The sequence below is a fragment of the Crocuta crocuta genome, unplaced genomic scaffold (genome assembly GCF_008692635.1).
Source record: "Crocuta crocuta isolate KB4526 unplaced genomic scaffold, BGI_CrCroc_1.0 scaffold127, whole genome shotgun sequence".
In the NCBI taxonomy this organism is placed as follows: Eukaryota; Metazoa; Chordata; class Mammalia; order Carnivora; family Hyaenidae; genus Crocuta; species Crocuta crocuta.
In genome coordinates this window covers 13,210,896-13,221,663 of record NW_027532008.1, presented here as the reverse complement: position 1 = coordinate 13,221,663, position 10,768 = coordinate 13,210,896, and the positions used below count along the sequence as shown (strand labels likewise).

The 10,768-nt window shown below is 49.8% G+C and overlaps 1 protein-coding gene across 1 annotated transcript in view; it reads left to right on the top strand.

Annotated features, from left to right (window-relative positions):
- Positions 1-10,768, top strand: part of PRDM2 (PR/SET domain 2) — a 72,148-nt gene that overhangs the window by 35,180 nt on the left and 26,200 nt on the right. Inside the window, exon 4 of the mRNA XM_077775668.1 lies at positions 1-3,100. Within this exon, the coding sequence (XP_077631794.1) occupies positions 1-3,100 (3,100 nt within the window). The remainder of the gene's footprint in view (positions 3,101-10,768) is intronic.

Here is a 10,768-nt window from a genome sequence, read left to right as displayed (position 1 = left end):
GCCCTCCCTCCCTCCCTAAAATCAAAGCCGAGACGGAGTCTGAGCCCTCGGTGCCCTCGTGTTCCTTGCTGCCTCTGAGCATCTCCACTTCAGAGGCCGTGTCCTTCCACAAAGAGAAGGGTGTGTACCTGTCGTCGAAGCTCAAACAGCTGCTTCAAACCCAGGACAAGCTGACCCCTCCGGCGGGCATTTCCGCAGTGGAAATACCGAAGTTAGGTCCCGTTTGCGTGTCTGCTCCCGCATCGATGCTGCCCGTGACCTCGAGCAGGTTTAAGCGGCGGACCAGCTCCCCTCCCAGTTCCCCCCAACACAGTCCTGCCCTCCGAGACTTTGGAAAGCAAAGCGATGGCAAAGTGGTGTGGACCGATGCAGTTCTGGGTTCCAAAAAACCCAAATTAGAAAGTCATAGCAGCTCACCAGCATGGAGCCTATCTGGGAGAGAGGAGAGAGAAGCTGTGAGCCCACCGGGCTTCGAGGACTATAAAGTGTCCAAGGAGTGGGCAGCCGGTCCTGCTTTCAGCAATGTGTGCAACCAGCAGCCGCTGGATTTATCTAGCGGTGTCAGACAGAAGGCCGAGGGCCCAGGCAAGGCCCCGGTCCAGTGGGAGTCCGTGTTAGATCTCAGCGTGCATAAGAAGCCTTGTAGTGACTCTGAAGGCAGGGAGCCGAAAGAAAACCATCTGGTGCAGGCAGCCTGCAGTACCGTGAAGAAAAAGAAGCCAACCACCTGCATGCTGCAGAAGGTTCTTCTCAACGAGTACAATGGCGTCGATTTACCTGTAGAGAATACTGCAGATGTGACCCGGAGCCCGAGCCCTTGTCAGTCCCTGGATCCCCAGCCGGACCCTGGCCTTGGCCCCGACGCTGGTTTATCGGCCCCTGTGGTGGAGCCCCCACCTGATGTCCCTCCTTCCTCGCCTGCCCTACAGACATCTTCCCTTTCCGCCGGGCAGCTGCCTCCTCTCTTGATCCCCACGCATCCCTCTTCCCCCCCGGCCTGTCCCCCTGTGTTGACTGTTGCCACGCCACCCCCTCCGCTCCTTCCTACTGTCCCTCTTCCAGCCCCCTCTTCCGGGGCGTCTCCCCGTCCGTGTCCCTCTCCGCTCTCGAATGCCACCGTGCAGTCGCCGCTTCCCATTCTGTCCCCTACAGTGTCTCCTTCCCCGTCTCCCATCCCCTCCGTGGAGCCTCTCACGTCTGCTGCTTCGCCTGGACCCCCCACCCTTTCCTCGTCGTCGTCTTCCTCGTCCTCCTCGTCTTCGTTCTCTTCCTCTTCCTCCTCCTCTTCCCCCTCGCCGCCGCCGCTCTCGGCAGTATCATCCGTTGTTTCTTCGGGGGATAACCTGGAAGCTTCTCTCCCCATGATAACTTTCAAGCAGGAGGAACTAGAGAATGAAGATCTGAAGCCCAGGGAAGAGCCCCAGTCTGCGGTTGAGCAGGACATCATTCAGGAAACGTTCAACAAAAACTTTGTCTGCAATGTCTGTGAATCACCTTTTCTTTCCATTAAAGATCTAACCAAACATTTATCTGTCCATGCGGAAGAATGGCCCTTCAAATGTGAATTTTGTGTGCAGCTCTTTAAGGCTAAAACAGATCTGTCAGAACATCGCTTTCTGCTTCATGGAGTTGGGAATATCTTTGTGTGTTCAGTTTGTAAAAAAGAGTTTGCTTTTTTGTGCAATTTGCAGCAGCACCAGCGAGATCTCCACCCGGATAAGGTGTGCACACACCATGAGTTTGAGAGTGGCACGCTGAGGCCCCAGAACTTCACGGATCCCAGCAAGGCCCACATAGAGCATATGCAGAGTTTGCCGGAAGATCCTCTAGAAGCCTCGAAAGAGGAAGAAGAATTGAATGATTCCTCCGAAGAGCTCTACACAACCATAAAAATAATGGCTTCTGGAATAAAGACAAAAGACCCAGATGTTCGACTGGGTCTCAATCAACATTACCCAAGCTTTAAACCGCCGCCGTTTCAGTACCATCACCGAAACCCCATGGGAATCGGTGTGACGGCCACAAATTTCACTACGCACAATATCCCGCAGACTTTCACCACTGCCATTCGCTGCACAAAGTGTGGAAAGGGTGTTGACAACATGCCAGAGTTACACAAACACATCCTGGCGTGCGCCTCCGCTAGTGACAAGAAGAGGTACACACCTAAGAAAAACCCAGTCCCCTTGAAACAGACTGTGCAGCCCAAGAACGGCGTGGTGGTTTTCGATAACTCGGGGAAAAATGCTTTCAGACGGATGGGACAGCCCAAGAGACTGAACTTCAGTGTCGAGCTCAGCAAGATGTCCTCGAACAAGCTCAAGCTGAATGCATTGAAGAAAAAAAACCAGCTTGTCCAGAAAGCAATCCTCCAAAAAAACAAATCTGCAAAGCAGAAGGCCGACCTGAAACCCGCCTCCGGGTGCTCCTCGCACATCTGCCCGTACTGTCACAGGGAGTTCACGTACATCGGGAGCCTGAACAAGCACGCCGCTTTCAGCTGCCCCAAAAAACCGCTCTCTCCTTCCAAAAAAAAAGCTGCCCATTCATCCAAGAAAGGCGGACACCCGTCACCTGCAAGTAATGACAAAAACAATAGCGGCCACCGCAGGCGGACCGCGGATGCCGAGATCAAAATGCAAAGCGTGCAGGCTCCCCTGGGCAAGACCAGGGCACGCAGCTCAGGCCCGACACAAGTCCCGCTGCCCTCCTCGGCCTTCAGGTCCAAGCAGAATGTCAAGTTCACGGCTTCGGTGAAGTCCAAAAAGCCAAGCTCCTCCTTAAGGAACTCGAGCCCGATAAGAATGGCCAAAATAGCCCACGTTGAGGGGAAAAAGCCCAAAGCTGTGGCCAAGAATCACTCTGCTCAGCTCACCAGCAAGACGTCCCGGAGCCTGCACGTGAGGGTGCAGAAAAGCAAGGCCGTCTTGCAGAGCAAATCCACTCTGGCCAATAAGAAAAGAACAGACCGGTTCAATGTAAAGTCTAGAGAACGGAGCGGGGGGCCGGTCACCCGCAGCCTCCAGCTGGCAGCCGCTGCCGAGCCGGGCGACAGCAGGAGGGAGGACGGTGGCGGCAAGCAGGAGCTGAAGGACTTCAGGTAAGCCGAGGCTTCCAGGGCCGGAGGAGAGCCGAGCTGCCGAGCGCGGGGGGGAAGACGGTCGGAAGAAAACCATATTCTTACCCAATGGCTGTTTTTTCCTTTTTGCCTGTAGAATTTTGACATAAGCATTTAAAGGAAGTAGCTGTTGGTTAATTACGTTGGAGGCACGGCGACGGGTCACTGCTGTGGCCGCCTCAGGCGGAATTCCCAGCTTTTGTGTCAGACCTAGGACTCACCAAGTGGTACCATTTCTCTAGGAGGGCCGGTTGTGAATTGAAACCATGAAGGGCATTCAGAATCAGAAGTACCCTGTTATGAAAAGATGCAATTCTCTCACACTTCCTTCGCATTTTGGGTAACATCTCCGTGTCTCTTGTTATTATTTCCGGATCATAGATCATTGCTTAGGGTTAAGGTAGATTACCAAGTTCGTTGAAACCACACTGCAGTCCTGTTGAATATTTCTGTTACTGGAGCGTAGTTCTAGTAACCGAGAATACTTTTATTATCATGTCTTCTTTTATTGTGTTTTAATTTGATAAACTTGCCTCAGATGGGTCATAAAACAAAACGCGACATCATATTCCTTTTAAGATGCCTTACATCCCCCCACCCGCTCCCCACCTCCAGGCATAGGATGACGAACAGGCCAGATTCCGAAGAAAGGAGGGAGGGGGCGCCCAGAGCTGGTCCCTCTGGCAGGCGTGGCAGCCCAGGTCGGCCCGGTGGGTCAGTGCCTTTGTTCCCCCAACGATGGTGTAAGAGTTCGTCTTAGGTTGGAGGTGATGTCATGGTTTTATTCTGTGTCCTCCCTGCATTGAGACTGTTCTCAGCGACACATAAAAGCACAGGGCAATAGTTCCATTTGTCATACTGACTTTCTCAGACTTTCTGAGTAACTCAAGTAACACAAGTTGATAGGAGTTGCCTGGGTAAACCTACAGGTGAATCCGTGTGGCGTGCTCAACCTCAGAATTCCTATGAAGTACTCGAAAATCTTGTCCTTTCAGAGTGAGCTGCCCGGCTCTAGGCTGTCTTTGCTGTCACCTTCAGGGTCTGAAAGCTCTTCGGTGTTTCAGGCAAAGCATTAGCATGTCGGAGAGGTCGGTCACAAGGCCTCAGAGGTGCTGGTCCCACTGCACAGGGGACAGGGTGGAGTGCTTGGTACTGCTGTGCCTTAAGTCGTGGCTGAAGAAAGATGTAGACAAGGGTCATTAGCCAAAGGCTGATTGGAATGATTTACCATAGGAGTGAGGGGTCCCATTTTTAAAAAGTGACTTTCCTAAGTGAACTAAATGATCAGTGACTGTAGTTCCAATTCCGCATCTGGTCTCTGGCCACGGCACGTGCGCGTATCTAGCATCCTGGAGCTTCGCCCTGGTGAAAATACGCACCTGTTTATCGGCTCTGCAAGCTGCCTGCCTGTCGCGGTTTACCTGTATACCTGTTTGTGCTCAGTCTGTGTTTGGAAGTTCCAAGCAACAGGATGTTCTTGAACCGAGTTCTTTTCAAGGGTAGAGAACCAGAAAATGTCATCATGTTCACTGACTGTACTAAAAAACCTCTCCCAGGTGGTTGATGCTTTAGAGTGTACAACGCGGGTCCCTGTTTGTCTGCAATCTTACCGAAAAGAATCACTCGCTTTTGTACTGGATCCCATTTCTACAATTCAGAAGGGAGGTTGTGAAAAATTAAAGTACTATAAAGATAAACTCTCTGAGTAATGGTACATTTATGAGGTTCATTCCCTTAGCTCTTCCTCCTCCAGTGCTTTTTGAAGAATCCTTAACACTGCAAAGGACCAAAGTGCCTAATAAAATTGTGTCTCTCTTCTTTGCTCCAGTTAATCTTCATTATTTTGCTTTTATTTGAGAGTTAACAGAGGGTGACATTGCTGGACTGGATTCGGCCTAAAAGAACACACAGAAGAGTCTGTTAAGCAAACATTGCTGTTGTTTCTGACGGGTAGATGGTAGTGGCAGGCCTCCCCCGGGGGCGGCCCCTGTTTGCAGGACTCGCTGGAACGGTACCGTGGGCACATCTGAAGGATGCGTGTCTCCCACGGGGCTGCTTACACGTGACCAGAAATTTGTGAAGTTCTTTCGGGAAGCAAAACCCAAGTGTTCTATAGGGCGTCACACTTAACTTATCTGGACACAAGAGTGGGCATTTCTTCAGAGAGTTCATTGTTGTCTNGGGTCATCCCTGTCCTGCCCAGGCCCCTTGGAAGCCCAGCCTCATCCTCCTTACAGGTTGGACGTTTTACACTGGAAAGGAGTTGTTTTAAACTGTAGTCTCTGTCTTTTCTCCATATACTTGCTTGTAAATTTTATTCAGGGATGTTTCATGGCGCACGTTTAGAAATACTTGCCTGACTTTGTTTTCAGTGTTAGCCCCTTGCACATTCAAAGACTTACATGCAGCTGGGCTGGCAGCACATCCTTTTCCTGTGTGTTTCGTTACAACAGACTGATGAAGAGCTAGTCTCCGGCACGCAGACATTTCACATTTGAATGCCACTTGAGGGTTCCACAAGTTTTCGAGCCACGTGAGTGCAGTCCGAGTGTCCATTTAATGCTGAGGGCTCAGCTGAATTTGCCAGTTGGTCATTTCCTGGAGCACGAGACGTTGTGCCAATCAGGGTATAAAAAAGACCTGTGTTCCGAATCCTCTTCTCGGGACAGAGCAGCAGAGGACACCAAGCATGCCACCCATCTGTAGATTGGGTTACACCTGTTCACCTTTCAACCCAGCAAACCCTGTGTTGGGCTCACCGCCCTCTGTTAGTGGCCCGAACCCACCTGCTCTTACGGGACTGAAGTTCAATCTGTTGCTGAGGGCTAATTTCCACCTGGTGAAAGACGGAAGGACAAGGAGAGACAGACATTCTCTCCTCTTATCTGCCTTTGGTCTTTGTAAATTTCAAGGTGTTTTTACATTTTTTAAGTTGCTCCTTTTAGAGCAACTTCTAAAAAATACTATGTTCCCGTTGAACACTAAAAGGTGAAGAAGCAAAATGAAATAACAGACCAAGTTTTCCCATTTGCCATGAATTGATTTAAAAATTGTTCACATACCTATCTCTGCCACACACCACTCCAAAGAGACCCGCGTGTGGTCCCTCCCAGCCTCTTTTGAGTAGGTGCCAGGCTCCTGTGTGACTTCAGGGACGCGCTCTTGCTGTCATGGTAACACCTGTCGATGAGTGGTCTGTTCATCTTTGCTGTAACGTGGTCAGTTCCTACAGGGTTATGTTGCGTTACCGTTTATCTTCAGTTTTCTTGTCTTCTAGGAACTTCCTGTAGAAAAGCCCCCCCAAACAAAACAAACATTAATTGACTAAATAAAGATCTTGCACGCTCAACTTAGGATAAGCACTACGGCAAAGGATATGAAAGCTACCAAGACCAGTTGAAGCTGTTTCAAAAATCCTGACACGCAACTGATTGTCGTCAGGCCTCTTGTGGCCCAGGTTAAGGTCAGGGTCTCCGCCACTTCGCTGAGCCCCAGTGCGTGTGCCAGGCTCCTGGGTGATGGGGACACAAGGAGGAGGGCCCATCGCCGTGGCACGGGGGCCTCGGATCTAAGTGTGGTCCTGGTGCTTGGCACGTAGCAGAGAAAGGAATGATTTGAACTTCTTACCTTGCAAAGCAAGTTCTGTTTTAGGAGGAGTGTTTGTAGATTTCAGGGACGACAAATTCTGATGCACTCGTTCTAAAGTGTTTTGGTCACACACCAGCTCTTGATGCCATTCTTTTAAATGAGTTATGTACAGAGAGGCACTTAGCGTCTCTCAGCTTTTTTTTTTTTTTTTTTTTTTTTCTTTTCTTACATATATATCCCAAGCAGATTGCCAGCGTAATGGAGAGGAAACCAGATCCAGATTGGATATGGAGGTTTTTTTTTTAAAAGGCTTTTTCCAGTGTCATGTTTATATATCCAAATGGACATCGTCCTCTCCATGGGTTTCTGGCTCTAATTCAGAACCGTTATGTTAATGGAGACTGTGTAGCAATACGTCCATGCCCGGGATGCACCATGGGCCTCTCTAGATGCGTTATCTCCACGTAAGTATAAATGAATTTACGTGCCAGGTTTTACACTTCGGTCTCTAAGACAGAGCAAAAACCCCGCAGATTGGCCTCTTCCAGAGTGTGTTCAGTGTCGTTTCTCCGTGCATTCTCTGCCTCCCCTAATGACTTGAGTTGGTGGAAAATGGCCTGGTTTTTTTCATGTTGTGTTTTGTTCTCAACTTTAAAAGCAATCTACCTCTGAAAATGTGTAGTTCGATGCTTGTTTGCTGACTTTGTGCCACTTCAGCCCGCTCACGACCATTCCCATTCTGTTACATTTCTGTTATGGGGACTTTGTGTTGAAATGTTGTATAAAGCATTTGTAGCAGTTTAAAAATAAAATATTTAAAATTATTTAAGCTGTTTTGGACACTTCAATTGTACCATATGTGATTTACGTTTACCATTTCTGTGTGCGCTGTCAATCTGGAGGGTGTTCTTGTATTGAAGTTCGCTGTGAGTTATTTTATTGTTCTTGCTGGAGAGTGATATGAAAGACTATTCTAACTAAAACATTAAAATTTACAATTTGACATACAAAAGGGGTTGTCCGTTAATTTTAACCGATGTAGCCTTGAGAGAGAGAGAAAGAGACAGAGGTTCATTATAGACAGGAGTGCCATTTGCCACATTTCCCCTTCTGGCGGGAAATAAATCATTGAGCTTGTCAGCTGTATAAAGAGTGTGTTTATGCTGTTGCTAGCGAGCACTTAATAACTAGAGGGAATTCAAGCGATACGTTTTATATCATTGTAACCAATAAAACCACTTTCTAAACCCTCGTGAAAAGGACTGCTTTTGTACATCCTCGGGAGCAGTGAGGGCGGAGGCGGGTGGGGCAGGGCCGGGAGGGGTGGGGCGGAGCTGGTGAGGCCTCGCTGTGCAGGAAGTGCAGCGGGCACAGCCCACCCGAGCCACCTCTCCCCCTTCCTTGGGTTTGGCAGTTACTGAATGTAAACCTGCTCACATACCGTCTAGACGGGAGGCGCAGTCGGTACTGGGGTGTTCTGGACTACCTTGTGAGCTCCTTGCCAAGAGGGAAATAAAGAATTTCCTACGTGGGGTCTCTGCTTCCTCTCTGCTTGGCAACTGTTCACTCTAGTTGGGGGATTTTTATTTCTCTGTATCCCTGGAAGAATGAAACAAGCTGTAATATTTGTATTAAGCTTATGTGGAATTACTGTGTGTTTTTTTTTGTTTTGTTTTTTTTACTTAAAAATGATTGAATATAAGCAGTTTCATTCATAAAGCCCTCCCGGGAGCACTTGCCGTTCTCGTACTTTCTTCCTGTCTCTGTGTGTTCTTGCATCTGAGGGAAAGGCAGTGAAGCTGAAGGTAGGACCAGCCTCCCTTGGTCAGATGGGCCCACCTCTGGCTTAGGATACTCCCAGGTTGCGAAACCCCCAGGGGGAGGAGGCATGTGTAGAGGAGGCAGGGGGCTGATGGGAGTTTCAGAGTAGCTGTCAGGGTCCCTTGTTTGAAACGTTCTTCTAAACAGCGCTGAACTCGCCCACTGCCCCGTTGAGGAGTTGGGCCTTGTGAGATCAAGCACTGCCCTGGGGAGGAGAAGTGGGTTTCCATCACGGCCCGTGCACTCGCCATTCATCCATCCCTCCGTGTGCCGGTGAACAGGCATCCAACAGGTGCCCTCTGTCCCTGCCATCAGTGGTTTAGCCTTGGGCAAGTCATTTTACTCTCTGAAGCTTAGTTCCCAAATGTGCCGAAGTGGGGAATGGATCGGATGGTCTCTGAGTCTTCCGTCCAGAAGGAGGTCTTTTTTCACTAGGTTTGGACACTTACGGACCACCTCACCAGACCGAAAGAGCAGGACTGGGTCTGTCTCCTGGGGACCGACCCCGGTGCTGACAGCAGTGCTGGGCGCCACAGGCCCGTGGACAGTTCCTTGGTGGAGGGGTCCCCAGGAAGCCCAGCACCGACCACCCTGCCAGCAACAAGCTGCCCGAGTCTGGTTGCTTTTACTCTTCATGGAGTGTGGCGTTTTAAAAAATTCAAAAGGCTAGTAATTGAAGCTTTCTGTTTCTGCTTTTTGAAGCACTTCTCACTGTGATTACAAACCCCTCTCTGGGCTGGCTGTTTTCACTTGGTTGCTGCAGGTGCATTCTAGTAAGATGTTCTACAGACTCACATTAACCTACTGAGCACCTGCTATGTACCAGGCTGTGTTGAGGTCCCTGGTTACATCAGTGGACAAAAATCCTGGCCCTTGTGGAAGATTTGTTTGGTGGTCTCCCCTATTTATACTTCCTGTTGAAAATGTCACTTTGTTACGTTGTCCCAAAGGCTGTTGAAAATGTCACTTTGTCCCAAAGGCTGTGTGCTCGAGAAGATCTATCTTCATATTTGAGGATGGAGATCCATATGGCTGCAGTCTTTCAATACTTCGTGAAAGTGACTGTACTAAAACTAGAGCTCATCTACTGCATTTGGTACTTAGGTGGATTTTGACTTGCTATCAAACTTTCAAATGACCTAACCATGAAAATAGTATATACATATATTTTTTTAATTTTTTTTTTAATTTCTGGGAGAGACAGCGTGAGCAGGGGAGGGTCAGAGAGAGAGGGAGCCACAGACTCTGAAACAGGCTCCAGGCTCTGAGCTGGCAGTCGGCACAGAGCCCGACGCGGGGCTCGAACCCACGAACTGCGAGATCATGACTAAGCGAAAGTCGGACGCTTAACTGACTAAGCCACCCAGGCGTCCCCCCCCCCATGAAAATAGCATAAATGTTGACCTTGAGGGTGGAGTGGAGTGCAAGTGGGTGAGAGAAAGGGCTGACTTGGATGCCAAGGCCACGTTTATTTATCAAAAAAAATTTTAATGTTTTATTTCATTTTTTAGGGAGAGAGTATGAGCAGGGGAGGAGCAGAGAGAGGGAGACAGAATCCGAGGCAGGCTCCAGGCTCCGAGCTGTCAGCACAGAGCCTGATGTGGAGCTCGAACTTGTGAACCATGAGATCATGACCTGAGCTGAAGTCAGACGCTTAACTGACTGAGCCTCCTGGGCGCCCCAACCAAGGCCACACTTAAAGAGCAGGCTGATGGTTAGAGGAAGCGGTTTGCCATTTTTTTCATTTTTTAGGAGACCTAATAGCCTGTGGGTCTCTCTTCCCTGCTGGGTGGCACCAGCCTTGCTGCTCCCACTTGGGGATCTCATCTTTCAGACGCTGTCCTCACCGGGAAGCACCATTGAGGAGTGTGTTCTAGAGCGTAGGGAGGCAGCAGGTTGCCCTGAGAGACTTGGGAGGGGGGAGGGCTGGAGGCGACCTGGCAGTGACTGGCACGCCTGTTGGGCAGCAGGCCTGGCCGTCAGGAGACGAGGACCCACAGCCCTGCCCTCTCGGGCAGTACTTCTCAGACTTCACCCGAGAGGTGCTAAGCGACCGGCTCCAGAGCTCTACAACCAGCCTTTAAGTTAGACCGTGGCTGGGGCCTGGGCAGTCTGTAGTTTAAAGCCCCAGGTAATCTCCGTGCACACTTAAGAATTTCTGAATCGAGGCGGGAAAAATAATAATGTTAGTGTAGCTCTTCATTGCTCGAGCACTGGTGTGTTCCCGTCCCAGCTTACGGT